The sequence below is a fragment of the Globicephala melas genome, chromosome 2 (assembly GCF_963455315.2).
Source record: "Globicephala melas chromosome 2, mGloMel1.2, whole genome shotgun sequence".
NCBI lineage: Eukaryota > Metazoa > Chordata > Mammalia > Artiodactyla > Delphinidae > Globicephala > Globicephala melas.
In genome coordinates, this window is record NC_083315.2 from 75,991,789 (window position 1) to 76,011,121 (window position 19,333).

General features: G+C 43.2%; 1 protein-coding gene across 1 annotated transcript in view; it reads right to left on the reverse strand.

Annotated features, from left to right (window-relative positions):
- The window catches only part of CGNL1 (cingulin like 1), a 156,552-nt gene that overhangs the window by 92,313 nt on the left and 44,906 nt on the right, over window positions 1-19,333 (reverse strand). Inside the window, exons 2-6 of the mRNA XM_030878805.3 lie at window positions 8,105-9,704; window positions 7,214-7,308; window positions 5,188-5,293; window positions 2,531-2,632; window positions 1,850-1,998 (exon numbers count right to left, since the gene is read on the reverse strand). Coding sequence (XP_030734665.2) covers window positions 1,850-1,998; window positions 2,531-2,632; window positions 5,188-5,293; window positions 7,214-7,308; window positions 8,105-9,688 — 2,036 coding nt within the window. The 5' untranslated portion in view covers window positions 9,689-9,704. The remainder of the gene's footprint in view (window positions 1-1,849; window positions 1,999-2,530; window positions 2,633-5,187; window positions 5,294-7,213; window positions 7,309-8,104; window positions 9,705-19,333) is intronic.

Here is a 19,333-nt window from a genome sequence, read left to right on the forward strand (position 1 = left end):
ACAGAAAGTCACAAACCAGAAAGGCACCGGTAAGAACTCATGTCTACAGTCTAATTTGCCCAACAAGAAGACAAGTGAGAACTCAAACCAATGTAATGGGAAAGGTTATACAGTGACATTTCCTCCCCAGAAGGAGATCACGGGGTACTAGAATTTGGACATAGAAGATAAGGAATCAGGAAAAAGAGCACAACTTTTATGATAAATGTTTTCATTAAAGCCACCCCACTCCCCACCAGCCTACTCCACCCCGTCCCCAGTACTCTAGACCAGGAGAGTTAGCAAATTATGGCCCATGAGCCAATCTGGCCCACTGCCTGCTTTTGTAAATAAAGTTTTACTGGAACACAGCCACGCTCATTCATTTATGTATTGTTTATGGTCATTTGCACAATACAATGGTAGAATTGAACAGTTCCAACAAAGACCATATGGCCCATAAACCCTAAAGCATTTACTATCTGACAGAAAAAGTTTGCCAACCTCTGCTCTAAATGGAACTCACAACTATTCTACCTTTTATTTTATAAAGTCTTTACTGCACTCTAAATTTTGATTTTTTCCTTACCAACCTCTTTTCTGAAATTAACCTCTAAGAATGTTTCAAAAGCAAACACTACACCATCAAAATGGCAAAGGTAATCAAATGCTTTTATGATATAATGTCCTGTTTTTCTTGAATTTCCCTCTAGATTTCACTCCTGCTTAACCTCTCAAGGCTTCTGTCATGGCCAGTGGGCTTCATGGCACCATCCATTTTCACACCTTCGTTTCAAATCCTCTTGTCACAGATTTTAACACAACATGATGGCAGGGCCATCTTGGGCTTGTCTTTCCTTCTCTGAAGACCCAAAGGAAGTACATAAGCACTGGTCACAAAATTGGTCAGCACTGGGCTTCCCTGGTGGCGCAGTGGTTGGGAGTCCGCCTGCCGATGCAGGGGACACGGGTTCGTGCCCCGGTCTGGGAGGATCCCGCGTGCCGCGGAGCGGCTGGGCCCGTGAGCCATGGCTGCTGAGCCTGTGCGCCCGGAGCCTGTGCTCCGCAGCGGGAGAGGCCGTAGCAGTGAGAGGCCCGCGTACCGCCAAAAAAAAAAAAAAAATTGGTCAGCACCATCCAGGACAAAATTCAGAACGTGGGAGACTGTGGAGGTCATGTGACACAGGCTTTTTAGAGGCTGGACCCAGGCTCTTTGAGATCTGTCCTTAGATATCACCACTCGGCATTCCTTGCTTCTCACTTGACTGCTCTGAGATCTACTCTAAGGGCTGAAACTTTACAAATATCCTTTGAGGTACACAAAGAATTTTTAAATTATTAAATTCATTCTGCTTACCAGTCTACACGTCACCAGTTTTATAATTTTATAAGAATAAGAGGGAGAAAAGGAAGGGTCAGCAGCCCTATAAAGATCTGGAAGGTTGGGCAGAATTAAACGGACAGAAAGGATCTGGCTTGGGCTTCCGTGGTGGCGCAGTGGTTAAGAATCCACCTGCCAATGCAGGGGACACGGGTTCGAGCCCTGGTCCAGCAAGATCACACACGCCTCGGAGCAAATAAGCCCATGCACCATAACTACTGAGCCTGAGCTCTAGAGCCTGCGAGCCACAACTACTGAAGCCCACGCACCTAGAGCCTGTGCTCCACAACAAGAGAAGCCACCGCAATGAGAAGCCCGCGCACCACAACAAAGAGTAGCCCCCGCTCGCCGCAACTAGAGAAAGCCCGTGCGCAGCAATGAAGACCCAATCCAGCCAAAAATTAATTAATTGATTAATTTAAAAAAAAAGTGTCTGGCTCCATTGGTGCAGGAAACCAGGAAGGGCACAGGCTCTGGGCCAGAACTTACTCCTCCAGGTGTCTCCGGAGCTCCCCTTCACTTCCCTCCAGCCGCCGCTGCAGCTCGGCATTCTCTTCTACCTTGCTTTCATGTTGATTTTGGAGTGCTTCTAAGTTTGCTTTCACTCTGTCTCTCTCTTCTTTGATGTTCTGCTGATTCTAATAAGAATATGTGATGTTAAAGTACCTCCACCATACATTAATGTCATCCCACGGAAGCCTCCTTCTAATCTCTGATGGACTGCATGTCTCTGCACTTAGATTATTAAACAACTTGATGGAACTATGTAATAAAGGCATGGGAGTTCGCAACTAGAAAGAACACTAAACACTTAATGAATTGTAATACTTCTAAAAGAGAAACACAAACACAGCTAAATCACATTCTGCTCTTTCTATTACTTAGTCCAGATGTTTTATATACATTTAGTTTCCAATACGCCTGTCTGAATCCAACAGCATTTCTATTACTCTGTCAAAGCCAACATTCTCTATGTCCTTTGTTTACGTAGAAAAAAAGTTCTTTGGGCAGCAGGAACTAAATATACAGGAATTTGCTCAGCAATGGGAAGAATGTTTCTTTTGGGGAAAAAATTTGTTTTCACTTCACTTGGGCAACCCAAGGTACTTAAAATATTCTTTATCAATCAAGACGGAACAGAATAAAATAGGATCAAGAAAAATCAGATACCTTGACTTCTAGTTGAAGCTGTCTCTGAAGTTCAGCCACTTCTGTGGTCAACTTCTTTTTCTGTTCCAAGAGATCTTTGACTTCAGATGAAGAATTAGAAGCCTACGATTAATTGCAAAAATATCCTAAGTTAAGTGTTCAAGATGCTTTATTTTTTTCTTGCGTGAACATTAACAACAGGATGACACTCTCAAAAGGATTCGGCTAAAATCCTACAGCAAAGTGGCTAGAAAACTCCAACTAAAAGGGAGGGGAAAAGGTAAAAGCAGAAATCAAAACCAGAAAAGGCAGTGTCTTGGCTCTCATGCACCTGAATCCAGGTTCCAAGTTCATGAATGCATGAACTTAGAAGGAGGTACTTCCTCATCTACTCCTATGAAGAAGACCAGAAACCAACAGTCAACAGAAACACAGCACTTCCAATTTTCTTAGGCAAAATGAGAACAATCTATCTTAGAAATGTAAATCTAACCCAAGGAAGGAAATTGTAGATAGTTCTTTCCCAAACAAAAACTGCCTGCTTCGTGGCTTTCCAATGTGGTCTTAGCCCATTAAGGGAGAGGGTTCTCTTGCACGAAATCATTCAACTGACACTAAAATATAAAACTCCAAAACCTTTACCAGCAAATAATCAGATTCATAAAGTGAGAGAGAAGGGGAGTGGAAAAATGTGGGCAATTAAGCAGTCACGGCACTGTGATCACAGCCACAAGTTTAAGAACCAAAGTTCATCGTCTCATTATCTCTAGCTTGATTAAGAAGCAGCAGCTGCTTAACTGGTCTCCCGTCCTCTAATCTTACCTCCCTCCAAAAACTACAAAGAAACGAATTTTTATAAATACGACACTCCTCATTGCTGTTTAAAGTCTATCAGGGAAAGCCTATCACCTTGGGCCTGAAATGAAAATTGACATGATCTACAAGGTCCTGCCTACCTGGTGCGTGGTCCCCATATCCTAGCTCTCTTCTCCAGCTTCACTAAATTACCTCTAGTCCCCTAAACACGGGAAGCACACACCTCTTCATATTTTATGTTTTTTGTTCTCTTCCCTCTACCTAGAACGCCCTGCTTCCCCTCTCTGGGAGAATTCTATGATCTTTTGAGACATCATTAGTGTTATCGACTCCAGAAGGGCTACCCCAACTTCCCCAGTTTAGGCTGGACACCCTAGTATGGAACCACAATGACAATCTTAACATCAAGACCAAAGGATGCATTCTCCAGGAGAATATGCAGGTTAATGCAAAGCAACAGTAATGGTGATGATTTAGATTTAAGACATGTAGCAAAAAAGTCCTAACCCAATTTAAAAAACTGTGTAGAGTTCCTGAAACCTGCCTATAAGCAAGGTGTATAATTTAAAGGTTCCCCAGTGGGAACTATGTGTGTGTGCATACATAAAAATATTTTATATATTTATAATATCAATACATAATATATAATAAAATACATCTCTATAAAGATATCTAATAAAATATGTTTATATATTTTAAATATTATTTCTACGGATAAGTTGAAAAATGTTTTTATTTGATGCCAGAGCAGGAGTCATGGGTTAACTGAGTGCAAGGGGAATACGGAACAGTAGAGAAAAAAGGGTCATGATGCCTATAAATATCCTTTATTCATACGTTTCCAAAGTTGAAAAAGAAGAAATAGACCAACTCCCTGTTACCTGCCTCTGGGTATCTTCTTTCCTTCCAGTGCAGAATTCCCCCCAGAAGGGAAAAGGAAAGATGCCCAAGCAAGAAATGCGGCATTCAAGGTGGCATAGAATTGAGGGACAAGATTTTAGTCGTCCCTCTTAAATGCTACTTCCTTTCATGGCACAAGGTATGTCTACCATATAGTACACGTTCATCAAATAGGGGATGAGTCCTCCTTTAAAAAAAAATCTCCAAGTCCTAACTAAAATTCAGTACAATAAATGAAACAGGCAGTTTTTTTTAAAAGAATTTAGCCCCACTCTACTCCTTCCTTTCCCTTCTGCCCATGCTGGTCAGCCCACCAGTCTCTCTTCCGTATTCTCTAGTTTGATTCTCTTATTTCTTATTCTCTGAAGTTTGAGAACCTGGGTCCAAGCCTGTTCATACTTTTCAAACCTGCCTACGATAGCACCAGGGCTCTCCATCCCATGCTCCATCTCATTCGTCCTATTCTTCTTTTCCCTTTCTAAATTTTACCACCTATTGTTTCAGCCTGTTATATTTTATAGATTTTTTTAAAAATAAAATTTCTTAAAAACTTTCTAAAAAATAATAATAATAAAGAAGGGCTCCCCTGGTGGCGCAGTAGTTGAGAGTCCGCCTGCCGATGCAGGGGACGCGGGTTCGTGCCCCGGTCCGGGGGGATCCCACGTGCCGCAGGGCGGCTGGGCCCGTGGGCCATGGACGCTGGGCCTGCGCGTCCGGAGCCTGTGCTCTGCAACGGGAGAGGCCACAGTAGTGAGAGGCCCGCGTACCGCAAAAAACTTTCTAGAAAAAAGGCCGGGTGCAAATTAGCAATATTTAAAACATGCTGTTCCACCTTCGGTACTGCTTACTACTCAGGAGACTTCCCACTAACTACTGTAACCAAAGGTACAGACTGAAGAAAGCCATTTGTTTGCCAGGTTCCATGTGAAATGCCCACTACAAAATACAAAGCTTCGCCTTACTTGATTATTTCCTTGCGTGCTCCCTGCTGCTCGAGACTTCAAAGTCTGGATTTTCTCAAAGACCAGGTTGACCTTCCTCTTAGTAGCATCATCATTATCGGTGCTTCTGGAAAAAAACACAAGGAGGGCACAACCGTTGGCCTCAGACTATTTTATGTGCCACGACACACAAGCAGCAAGCCCTTTAAGAAGATAAATCACAAGAGGCGTGAATTAATTAAGGCTGCAGACACAACCAGTGTGAGGAGAGCAGCATAGATGGTGTATTTTTCTCCAAATTGTTCAATGTTACCACCCGATTTGGGAGAGGGGTTCCCATTTCCAAACATGTGAAAGAGACACAAGCACATTCTACATAAGCTTGGAGATAACATCCAATAAAAATTTAGTCATTTGTTGCTTGCCTGATTCAAATGACATATATTCACTCCAACAAGGAATCTCTCCTGTATGTGTGTCACGCTAGGAATGATCCACCATGATCTTAACTTGTTTTAGCCTTTGTTTAAAAAAATAATCCCCCAAGCCAAGGTTGTTAACACAGCTGCCCTTTGTCTAGACTTTCATAGGTAACGGCCAGATAAAGTTCTATTAAGGACTACCTTCCATCACACATACCTGGCACTTAGGGAAAAAAAAATTTTTTTAAACGGAGGGGGATCTCTCCCCTTATTTTCTTTCTTTTTTTTAAAATTTATTTTATTTATTTATTTATTTTTGGCTGCGTTGGATCTTTGCTGCTGCGCACGGGCTTTCTCTAGCTGCAGTGAGCGGGGGCTCCTCTTCGTTTTGGAGCGCCGGCTTCTCATTGCGGTGGCTTCTCTTGTTGCGAAGCACGGGCTCTTAGGCGCACGGGCTTCAGTAGTTGTGGCACATGGGCTCAATAGTTGTGGCTCACGGGCTCTAGAGCACAGGCTCAGTAGTTGTGGCGCTCGGGCTTAGTTGCTCCACAGCATGTGGGATCTTCCCGGACCAGGACTCGAACCCGTGTCCCCTGCATTGGCAGGAGGATTCTTAATCACTGGCGCCACCAGGAAGCGCAGGGAAAAAAATTTTTAAGTTTCCTTAAAAAGATGCCTCCCGCTAAAGTCTGTCCCACCAGTCTCTCAATAAATCATGGGCCAAAAAAATAAAAGAATGTAGAGAAAGAATTTTAAATGTTAGAAGTTCTCCTACCTTAATCTTTTCATGGTAAAACCCTTCACAGAAAGACACTAATAAAAGTTCTTAGCTAGAAGAATCTCTTTACTTTTTCTTTTTTCAGAAGAGCCCCTATCTTATATTTTGAATGATTCTGTCAGCTCTATATTACTGACAGAAAATTGTAAGGCACAATATAAAACTGTGAAGTGTTCTGATACCAATGAGTATTTGCCAAGTGACTTTCAGTCACGTCAGACTATAAAGCTTTTCTTCTTTTTAATCATATCTGATGAGAGAACTGAAACAGAAACTTCAAATTCCTGGCCTAGAATTCCAGCTCAGTTGGTATCTAAGTAAGGACTGAGAACCAGATTATTCAAACTCATCCCCCCAGATAAGTAAGTGGAAAGCACTGCTTTTAAATGACTCATACATGCTTTAAAAATAATGGAAGCAGGGGCTCCTGGCCAACGTCAACTCTGGGGAGGGGAGGAGGTGTTTTTATTTGTAACTTCTAATAAGGGACGACTGATTACCCCTGTGTGCATACAAACTCAAGGCGACAACACTCAGTTTAAAACTGAATAGTAGACACTCCTCCTATCTTTGAATTTGTTTCTGAAACAGTAAACAATCATTTTTAAAACATATTCATTTCTAACTTTTAAAGTAGGATGTTCTTCCCCACACTTCCTTCCCCTGCTCTTCACCCTCCTCCACCCAAGACTTAAATGCTGTTATGACAACTCCAGCCATGGAGTCTGCACCCCGAAATGGCTCACACAGGGCAGGAAGGGAGGGTAAAACACAAGGTCTCAGAAAAGAAAATTAAGACGCCCACCAGGAAGGACAATACTTTGTTCCTTGAAGGAAAATCACTAACCCTTCTTTGAGGTAATTGTAAAGTATCTGCTTGGCCGTCTCCTCATTGGTTTGCTGAGTGAGTTCTTGCTGGCCTTTTAACAGATCCGGTGTGGCCTGGAACACAATGTTTGTTATTAGATCACAGGATGCTGCTTCCAAGAAGAAGGCAAAACCCCACAGCAGAAGCTTCCAAACACATTCCTGCTTCCCAGAAAGGACTCCTCGGGTAAGGATGCTCATTACAACTGGTTCCACCACTTAGTAGCTTGGGCAAGTTACTTAACTTTTTCTCACCTCAATTTTCTCACCTGTAAATAGAAGTTAATAGTACCTACCTTCATAGGGTGGGTGCGACCCTACAATACATAACAAAGAGTGCCTGGCACTTACCAACCTTAGTATCATTTTTATCATTACCATTATTTTTTACTGTTACTGTTACCACCAAAACACTAACTGGACCACATAAATAAATTCCATCACTTCAGGATAAACCTAAATTAGGATTAACCTAATTTCTCAGGACAGAAATTAATCCAGTCACTCAATGTCATGAGGAAAATTAATACATCTAAATAAACCTAAGTACGGAGCCTCTTGTTTTGGAAACAAATTCTGCATACTTTCGGATTTTACACATACACGAAAAGAAAAATCGAGCCTCTCTATAGTGTTTGACAAGTTACTTTACAAACAAGAACACAACAGGAATCTAGAGGTACTTCAATTTACTTAGAAAACCAAGCGATTAGCAGCAGGTCATAACCTACTGCTAGGGGGAAAACTCTAAAAAAAATTACTGATTCAAGATGGTGCAATTACTGACTCAGGATGGAAGATATGTATTCCTCCAGCCAGGATGTATTGATAGACCACTGACAGGGAACAAAAAGACTCCCACCAGTATTACCTGAGTATTTGAGGTGGAAGTAAATGTCTTCACAGAAATCCTCTTGGTACCTGAGTCCGGGGAAGTTGCTAGCGCCCGATTCTGTAACATCAGCGTAGCGGTGGCTGTTTTGATTTCCTCCCCCTTCTTAGTCTGTGCCGGGAGGGAGGATGTGCGCCCAGTCGGACTTTCCTGACCCCCTTTGTTTTCTGGAACTTTCCCATCTTTGTTCTGCGGGGGCGGCCTGGGCTGGGCTCCCTGCAGCCTGGCGAAGGCGCGCCCTCCGCCCTGCCTCCCCCCGTGCTCCTGCGCCTGTGCCCTCTGCGGGCACACCTGCGACGGCCGCAGCAGGTGTTCGCTGGACTTGCCCAGGTTTCTGCTGAATTCGGTCAGGTACTCCGAGTTCCCTTGGAGACCGAAAGGAAATGCACTATCCACGCTTCGGGACCTTTTCCTGTCTTCTGGGTTGATCCTGTTTCGCTTCCCAGACCTGCCTCTTCTCTGCAGCCCAGGTTTTTGGTCAAATTTTTCAATTAACTGATCCACGCCAGGAATCGACCCCGTATCAATATCCCGTCCAGTTCCGGGCAAGAAGGGGATATACCTTCTGTTCTCATGACGATTGACATTGTCGGCATGGATGGCACATTCTTGGTCATCGAGTAAAAATCTGTACAAAGAGTTGGCCGAAGTGGGAGTTGTGGACGATGAGGATGACCTCCGGGACCGGGCTCCGTCCAGCACGGGCCCGGCTGAGTCCTGGCGCCGGAACGGAAGCACGTCGGGCCTGGTTTTCTTGGCTTCCGGGTGCGTGTGCGCACTGTGGGTGGGTAGGGGCCTCCCGCTAGGGGCAAGGGCCTCCTCCGCCAGCCCCTCCTTGCTGCAGCTCTGAACATTCACGCACACCGAGGTCTGCTTCTTGGGGTCATCGATGACCACGGAGCTGCACAGTCGAATGGCCGTCACACTGGATCTGGCCGGGTCTTCCGAGGGGGGTCTGGGCGGCTGGGAATGGCTAGGTTTGGACGAGCAAGTCCAAGCCTTCTTATTGTTGGCCCCTTCTTCTGCGAAAGCTTTTAGCCAATTACTCGCAGGAGGCTGGTGATTTTGTAAGTTCAACTCGTTCTTTTCGGGATCATAGGGCTGTAAAAGCTCTGGATGCCTCTGGAAGTTCAGCACGGGGGACGGCTTCATCGCTTCCCCTGTGTGATCGAGAACTCCATTCTTGCCCTCAAAGAGAGAGGGCTGTTTCAGGTTTCTTACCGGGCCAGGTGGGGCATATGGGTTTTCGGGCAGCTGCAGTTCTTCTGCACTGTTCTCCTCAAGCACAGATCCATTGCTGGAATGGAGAGGCAGGTTACTTGTCACTGGAGACGGAAATGATGGCCCATTTTCAGAAAAAGACGTGCCTGCCAGACACCGCTCTGTGTTATTGAGGACTATGTAGGGGTGGCCATCGATCCCCTGCACCCGAATACTGACACCGTAGGAGCCTGCCTTAGCGGGCTGGGAATTCCTTGATTTTTTGGTTTCGTCACTTGCGAGTCTCAGATGTACACCGTATTCCTGCTGCACGTGTTGATATTCACCGAAATACAGCTCCATGGCTCCCCGTTGTTCACTACCAGGGAAAATTGGGGTAAAAAGAGGACATTAAGTTAAAATTATATCTGTTTCAATGAAGATTATGAGGGAAGACTTCAAAGTTCAGGGAAAACCAAACACTGTAAAGAGCAAGGACACTTCAGAACCAAATGCTCGTCCAAACAGGCCTTTCTGGATGCCTGTGGGCCCACGTGACCGTGGTGCTTGTCAACACTGAGCTTGAACCCTGGCCTTAGGGTAGATGACTGGCCAAATGACCTGATGCCTTTGGTAGAGCTTAATTATTCTGTTTCTAGCTGACGGGCTGTGCTGGTTGCCATGTTTTCTCCTTAGTTCATTTCCTCACACTTTATGCTATTTATTTTTAACCAATAGGATGTTCCAGTATACCAGCATTTGAGAACAAGGTACTTTTCCAAGAAACTAATTAAGAGCTAAGGCGTTCTGATGCTCACCATTTTTCTTTTTTTCTAAACTGTTAATTTTCTTGTCAAAACCCTTTCAAGCTTCTTTATGCACAACACTGCTTTGAAATCTTTATCATTATTTATTTGGCTACGGTGTTTAAAACATTTTTACTTTAAGGAAGCAGTTGTTTGTGAGACTGACAATGAGAGTAAGTGATTAAAAATAGTTTTCAATTTTTTTTTTTAACCAAAAAGTTCAAGCTGGGACTTCCCTGGTGGCGCAGTGGTTAAGAATCCACCTGCCAAGGCAGGGGACACGGGTTCGATCCCTGGTCAGGGAAGATCCCACATGCCGTGGAGTAACTAAGCCCGGGCACCACAACTACTGAGCCTGTGCTCTAGAGCCCGCGAGCCACAACTACTGAGCCCACCCGCCACAACTACTGAAGCCCGCACGCCTAGAGCCCGTGCTCCGCAACAAAAGAAGCCACCGCAGTGAGAAGCACGTGCACCGCAATGAACAGTAGCCCACGCTCACCACAACTAGAGAAAGCCGCGCTGCAACTAAGACTCAACACAGACAAAAATAATTTTTTTAAAAAATTGAAAAAAAAATCATAAAAAAAAAACAGTTCAAGTAACATAAGGACCTGAAAATTTTTATGAAAAACCTGAAGACTCGGGGCTGTTTATTTTGTGATGGGTCCTAATACCAAGAATCACTGCCTTCACCCGTTCTGGTGTGTGGCCACCCTGTCAGAGATTGCATACATATCACCAAGCAGGCTGTCCAGGCCACCCCACACTCCGAGGTCCTCTCAGCAGAAATTCACTTCTGTCACTGTGAAAAGCTCCAATAGCCACAGAGGTGCAGGAAGAACAGAAACAACTGGTCACAGAAAACAGCTGTCTCATTTCTTTCACTCTTAGCAGACTTCTTGAGTTTCCCTTCTATTCTGGAGTCAATCTGGTAGCATATTTTCCAAGAAAATCATCTATTTGATCCACATTTTCAGATTTATTTGCACAGAATTTTGCAACGTACACCTCATTTCATCTCCTCTATTTCTATTTCTCATTATCTAGTTTTATCTGTGCTTTCTTCACCTATTTCTTGGTTATGCAGGTAAAATATGTCCACATATGTTTTTAAATTGTTGTTCCCCTAAAGAACTAGCTCTTAGATTTATCTTTTAAAATTTTCTAATTTACTGAGGTCTAGTTTGATCATTATTATTTCCTTCTGCTTCCCTTTATTCTGTTTCCAATTTCTTTTTTTTTTTGAATTTAAAAAAAATTTTTTATACAGCAGTTTCTTATTAGTTATCTATTTTATACATATTAGTGTATATATGTCAATCCCAATCTCCCAGTTCATCCCACCACCCCCTACACACACTTTCCCCCTTGGTGTCCATACGTTTTTTTCTACATCTGTGTCTCTATTTCTGCCTTGCAAACCGGTTCATCCATACCTTTTTCTAGATTCCACATATATGCGTTAATATACTATATTTGTTTTTCTCTTTCTGACTTACTTCACTTGGTATGACAGTCTGTAGGTCCATCCATGTCATGTTTCCAATTTCTTGCATGCTTCATTTGTTTATTTTCATTCTTTTATTACAGTCCATAAATTGTGATATGTGACTGTCAGTTAGGAATTGCGTTAGTTCCTAACATACAGACCCAAAATAGCAATTTAAGAGTTAGGGTATTTTTCCCCCAGAGATAGGAAGTCCAGAGCTGGAATGGAAGCCAGGATATTTTTGAGGAACACCTCTTTTATCTTTCTACTCATCTACTTTTAGCATGTAATAGACACCTTATGATTACAAGATAGCTGATCCAGCATCACATATACCAGATGGGGCAACCTTCTTTTTAAGGAGCTTTCTTGGAAGCCCCACCCACCAATAATCCCTTGCATCTTATTGGTGAGAACTTAATCTTATGGCCGCCCCCACCTACAAGAAAGGGTTTGGAAATAATGGGTTTTTTTGAGCTGGTCATTGACACTCAAAATCAATGTTCTGTTGGTAAAAAGAGAGAAGAGAATGGACATTGGGAAGGCAGCCAGTAGTTTCCACCACAGAAATGTTTCTATTATTATTTTCTAGATAGTTTCAATTTGTGGTTTTGATTTCTTTGACTCAAGAGTTGTTTTTGAGAAAGTTTTTGCATATCCGGTATGTTTGCTATGCTCTTTTGGCTTGGAGGGTCTTTATTTCTGTATGTTGTTAATTTCTATTTGCATTGTATTATGCTCAGAAAATGAAGTCACAGGAATTCCCTGGCGGTCCAGTGGTTAGGACTCTGCACTTTCACTGCTGCGGGCATGGGTTCAATCCCTGGTCGGGGAACTAAGATCCCGCAAGCTGCGTGGTGCGGCCCAAAAAAAAGAGAGAGAAAGAAAGAAATGAAGTCACTGTTATTTCTTTCTTTTTCAATGTATTGAGGTTTCTGTTGTGGGCAAATATACAGATAATTTTTCTCCATGTTTAATGGGTGCTGGATGTAGTTTCTGCTTTAAGGGATGGCATTCAAAATACATCCATTAATATGCCCTTACCGATTATTTAGTTCAGTTATAGCACATCCTCACTTATTTTGTCTAATTTGTCTTGGGCCTTCCTGGATACATTCATCTCCTACTACTAGCTTGGTGCTATCAGTTTGCTTGGTGACTATTCTTTTAAATGTAAATCATGTTAGACATCATCACCTCCCATTTTACAGATAGGAACAATTCGGAGAGATAGTCATCTGCAATATTCATCATCTCACGGATTCCAGTGACTGATTTCATCATGTCTACTTTCACTTGCATCAGCATTATACTAACATTTTAAAATAATTTAACTTTTAATCAGAATAAAACAAGATAAGATGAAAACCTGTACTCTCCAGCTTCCCATCCCCAATCCTGATCACATGCCTCAGAGGAAACCAACTGCAAATTGCAGCTGTTTCTTCTAGTACTTACCTCCATGCTGCTGAGTGATATGCCGAGCTGCAATTTATCATTTTTACCTGTGGTACATGACACACACATACATATGAATTTCTCATTCTGCTAGCTTCCCAAGAATAAAATCAAGAGCCAGCTGTGTTTACATTATTGTGAATATATAAATACTGTTCACTGAAGTGCTAGACTGTAGACTCTGGCCATCTTTCCTCTCTTCCATAACTTTAACTTTTCTAGAGGCAGTAACTGCTATTTTTAGCTTGTCTTGCTTTCTATATACCTACCCTTAAATCTCTTCATCAGCTGTACGACATCTGTTAGACGCTTACCAGTATTTATTTCCAGATGATCAAAATATCAGGTAATCTGGTGGTCTTTTCCCGTGGTGACCTCCCTTGCAAACTTCCACCCTCCAGCCCTATATTAGGGTCTGGTTGCTGTCTTCCCTTTGTGCTATATTGTTTCCCCAAGTTTGGTGTCTTCCTCTTTCTTAATATACCCAATTGGTCTGAGGGAACACGGGTCCAATAACTTTTAAAGAAAAGGTCCGAGGGAGAAAAATTTTGAGTCCTTGTATTTTGAAAAATGTCTTCATTCTACGCTTACTTTTGAATGATAGTCTAGCTGTATTTAGCATCCAGGTTAGAAGTAACTTTCCCTCAGAATTTAAAGTATTACTCTGTTATCTTCTAACTTCCAGGGATGCTATTAAGAATTCTGGTGCTATTATGATATCCTGTCCTCTGTGTACGCCCTGTTTATTTTTCTCTGAAAGTTTTTAGGACCTTTTCCTTGTCCTTGGTGTTCTGAAATTTCACGATGACATTTCCCAGTGAGGATTTTATTAAATTGGCCACTTTTATAAAACATGAGCACTTAATATATTCCTTCAATTTGGAAATTCCCTTTAGTTCTATGAAATGTCCTTGCATTACTTCTGTGATAATGTTTAGAAAACCATTTTATTTTGTTCTTGGTGTTTGCATCTAACATATTAGTAATGTTGAATCTTCTAGACTGAATTTCAATTTTTCATATTTCTCTTCTCATCTACTACCTCAACTCCATCGTTTTTGTTCTAATTTTTGAGAGATACTTGAATTTTAAAAATTTGAGGATGTATTTAATTTTTAATTTCTACTTCTCCTTTATTCTTCTCTAATTGTTTTTCTTTTTAAGTTCTATTTTGGACATGAAAACAGCTTCTCTATCTGAGGATATTATACTGTAACTTTTTTTCAGAAAAATGCAATTTCACTGCTGTCCGCAACATCTCCATCTTCCGCAAGGTTTCTCTTTTCTGATTTGTTTGGGTCCCTGTCTTTCATGTTGAAAACCTTCCTAATATGACTTGGATCTTTGGCTGCCTGATCCTATTTAAGAGGGAAGTAGTAAAAGCAGATTGGAGGCTCTGTATCTATGGAAAGGAGTTATTAGCTGGTAAGCTTCAAGTTATGTGGGGCGAAGAGTGCCAAGCTTTCCACTGAGGGACCCGCACATTTCAGTGTCTGGGAGCATTCTTCTCTAGAGCTGTTTGATTTCCCAAGAAAAGAATCCTCCAATCCACTACTGAGGCTGCTGTGGGGCTGGCTGCTGGTCTACGGGACGGGGCAGGGGAAGAGAAGGGAGGTCGCAACTCAAATTCAGTCCATGTTTTCAGTCACCCACACCTGCTTCCAACATCATTCCAGTTCCGTTTCCCCAGAGAAGAGAACTCCAGTCTGCTGCTGGGGTGGGGAGGGGGCAGGGGCAGGTAGGTGTCGAGATATCCAGGGCACAGAGGAGACGCTGGAGGTCTAACTGCTCCAGTTCTCAAGGCACCTAAATAATTCCCTAGAAGTTGGCCCCTCACCCTGACTTCCACAGTAACTGATGCCTTCCCACTTCCGAGCTGCTCAGCAGCTCTGCAGGAAAATCACCTCCCTTGTATACTGCAAGCACCTCAGGTTGAAGCATCTCTCACCCCGCTAATTACCACTACATCTGCTTCAGCGCTCTCCTCCGCTAAGTCTCCACTGCCGTTCTTTGTCTTTGGAGATTTAATTTTTATTCCTTTACTGTCTTCTGAGTGGGATTTTTGAAAAGGAGATACCTAGTTTCTCCAGTTGGACGAGACTAATAATATTTATGAAACACTTCAATCCTAGAACAAGAACAGCAAACGTGCCTTAGACGAAACAACATATAAAGGCCTTCAAGACCACAACGTCCGGGTGTGCCTTGATCCCTCGTTTGCAAGCAGCACTGGCATGTTTTATTCTGCATCTCCAGCAGAGTCCGTACGCATTAAAATTTATAACAAATATCTTTTTTTTTGCGGGACGCGGGCCTCTCACTGTTGTGGCCTCTCCCGTTGCGGAGCACAGGCTCCGGACGCACAGGCTCAATGGCCATGGCTCACGGGCCCAGCCGCTCCGTGGCATGTGGGATCTTCCCGGACTGGGGCACGAACCCGTCTCCCCTGCATCAGCAGGCAGACTCTCAACCACTGCGCCACCAGGGAAGCCCACAAATATCATTTTTAACAGAAGAGCGTCTGTACAAATTTATTCACTGTGATGCTTTTTTTTAAAAATGATATTTAGTAAATGAGGTCATTTTACTCACCCATAATCTCTTACACTGACGCTGACTTTTCTACGAAAATATTTCTCCTAATATTAATAAAATTCTTCTCTAGGGTTTTATAGTCCTTTTCATTAGTTGCTGCTACTACAGTCAACACTAATTACATTTCAATCATTCAGTAAGGCCACCTTGGTTTATTACATTCTTAGCTCCCTGTTTGCAAATTAATCCACATATGTGAATTTCATGAAATGTCCACAGTTTACATTTCCTTGACAACAAACCTCAATCCAGTATTTTCACGGAATGACATTTCTCAGCTGAGCACTGGTGTCATAAGCAAATGTGGGTTTCCTTCCCAATCACAGTGTAAACACTGAACTAATGAATGGATTTAAGGACAGCTGTTCTCTGTCTTCAGCCACCAGGCCACGGCACCATCCTAATGCACTCCACGGGCACACTTGTTCAATCGGGGACTAAGCCCAACCGAGGTCTTACATAATTTGGCAGTAAATGCTGACCAATTGCCAGGATGTAACATTGTGGCACTTGGCAAATAAAAGAGGTGTTTTGGAGTGGAAATAATGCTTTTGGGAAAGACTGCTAAATGATGATAATTGCTTTAGTTAGCGAGATCAATGAGTGTGTTTGTGCATGAGGACAAAGAGCTTAGCACTTGTAAGAACTATGAACATATGCCAGATAGAAACATTTCCTCTCTGGGCCATCACATGTTATCAGCTGAGTCTGGAGATTAGTCACAACGCCAGGCCACACCTCCCACCTCACCACTCTAATTCCCAGTGGCACCTCCAGCCCTGAAAGCATATTCACCAGCCATTCCAGAGGCCCTCATGGCTCCCGCGGCATGTGTGATCTTCGCGGACTGGGGCACGAACCCGTGTCCCCTGCATCGGCAGGCGGACTCTCAACCACTGCGCCACCAGGGAATGCATGACATGCAGCCAGACAATGAGAAACCTTCCCACCATGCTTTGTCCTTCTTACTGGGGACAGCAGTCCCCACCGGCCAGGCCCAAGCACCCAGCACAGCACCTGGCATGGGGCAGGGACTCTGTGTATGGACGTTTGCTTGGAATGAATAATTCTATTTGATCACACAAGTCATTTAAGAGAGCATCTAAAGCAGGGATGGGGAGCCGATGAGGCTTGGTGTAGTCCTGAGCTTGATTCCAGGAAATAAGAAGTGAGCCACAAACCAAAAAATAATTTCCCCTGGGTGGGGTGTGGTGACTATCTCGTTCAGAGGGAATGATGATACACACGACACCTCTGAAGAGTGGACAAAACGTTCACTCCTAAAGGACTTGCTTGTAGGACTAGTGGGAAGGCATGAATTTTGTGCTGGAATATCCGCCTTAGACCCTCAACTACATAAAAGTGAAAAATCAGAGTGTGGACTATCCAGCACCAGCAAAATGTGTACTGATTTTTCAACGTATTCCCAAACATGACAGAAAGAGGCAGCGTTACCTAAACTAAGCTTTATTTTCTTCCTATTTCTTTCCTCCTATCTATCCATCCATCCATTCTATAGGGGGAAAAAAAAAAAGGAAACTGACCAAACTTTTAAGATTTCAAAGGAAATGTCTCACATAGAGTCAGGCCTTCAGAATTCCCTGGGAAAACAATTTCAAAGATAAACTTTGAGGCTTGAAAATGACAGGAGAGCTGCTGTCTACTTTACACGGTTCAGTATGGTTTGAATCTCTTTAAATGAGCATGATGACCAAAACTTGCCTACTTGGGGGGAAAAAAGTTAAATTTGTAATATTGAGTGGTGTAGCTTCTCCCAAAACTCCCCAAACTTGTCCAAAACCTTGCACAAAAAGGAGGGTGGCAAAGAGAAAAGAAAAGCCAGCAGGAAAGTTCCTTTTATACTAGGGTTGGAGACCTTGGAGAATCAACCAGGAGTTTGAGGATCAGGGGGTCACGGGGCCAGGGACTAAGGACCCTGACTATGCTCAGACTGGAGTGCAGGCACCAAGCTGGCCTCCCTGGGATCCTCACCCCGTCTTTGAAGTGTGTCCCTCTCCTGTCCCCATGGATGGTCTCCTACCACGTCAGTCTCTGCTCCACTTCTGTCAGTTTTGATCCCACTCCTCTTTTATATTCCCCACTTTACCTTTAAATTTCAGTGATTGATATTTCGTATGCCACAAGGTCTCTAAAAAAAAAATTAGAATTCATGTCCAAAAAATGTTTCAGAAATGTTATTCGGCCTTCACCTCTTGACCCTGAAATGATTTCTAAAAGTTCTCCCACCAATGCAGAGCTAAGACACAAAAGTTTGCAATTCTGAAGACCAGTAATGGAGAGAACACCCAGGTGCACGGGCCGGAAACGTGTCTAATGCTGCACTCGGATCAAATTCCAGCTCTGGCTTAACTTCTCTGAGAGTTTTCCTATCTCTAAAGTCAGATTATTAATGATGACTTCATAAGGTGCTTGGGAAAATTATAGTTTGTATGCTAAATGTGTGAAAAAAAATTCCATGTGGCATTTATGGCCACAAGAAATCTGACTTTGATCATAAAATGTTTTTAAATACTTCTGAGGCAGAGGCTAAAAACCCCATTGGTTAACCAAACAGCATTAAGCACCAGCATCCTGAAATAATTTATTAACTAATTAAGAAACCAGAGGGCTGAGAATCTAAAATACAGAGCTGTGTCCAGAGTGGAAATCTGATAAATAGTTGTTGACTGAATAAATGAATGTCTTTATGTTGCCAGGTCCACAGAAAAGTTCTTAACCAGACACAACAGATCCATGACGTTTGTGCTATAGTTTCCATATGGAGCCTGAGCCTAAAACGTATCAACGCAGGGTCTTCACTGCATTTTTATGTCCAAATCTAACTTCAGAAGCCTCCTCAACACCACACCTGTGCAGTCACTGCCCATCGATCAGTGTAGACACAATATAAATCCATTTGCCATCCCTGACATATGCTCTGATACTCACTTAAACCCACCTACACTGAAGCCAAAATGTCTAAGAACTAAATCGCCTCCAAAACTCCGGGGTAGTTCTCTGACTTCTCAGTCCTGTCACTCATTAAACTGTAGTCAACTCTGAGCACTGACAAGCTCTTCAAACACATACCTTAAGCTCAGGTTCACATTACTCACATGAACACAATGCTCTCAGGCCACCAAGAAGAAGGGAACATTTTTGCAGGCACCCGGCCAAAAGAAGCTTCTGTCCTCACACTGTTCTTTTTGTTTGTTTTTTGTTTTTACCACCTTCATTTTCAATTTCTTTCCATCAGTAAAAAACTATCTCCCTTCACCTAAAGATCCTGTCTTTCTTGCAGGCTCACCCATTCCAGAAGTTTCTAACGCCTCTGGCACACAGTCAGCGCTGCGCAGCTCAGCAAGGCTCGCCAGTGCCAGTTCTTTTGTAGAGGGGTTTTGTCCCCAAAACGACGTCTCAAGTTTTTTCAGCCAGTTCTGAGTCAGGCATGCACATCACCCCCACACGGTGCCAGGCAAGTGCAGGGTGCTCGCCTTGTATCATCTTGTCTGGTTGGATCCTTGCAGCCCCACCTGTGAGGGACCCTACTTTCTCCCGGTTAGAGATGTGAAAGATTGCCCCCACGGTCTCACACCTGGCTCGGGGGCAGCATCGGGATTTAGCCCCAGACCTTCCGTCCCGGAGACCTGAGCTCCT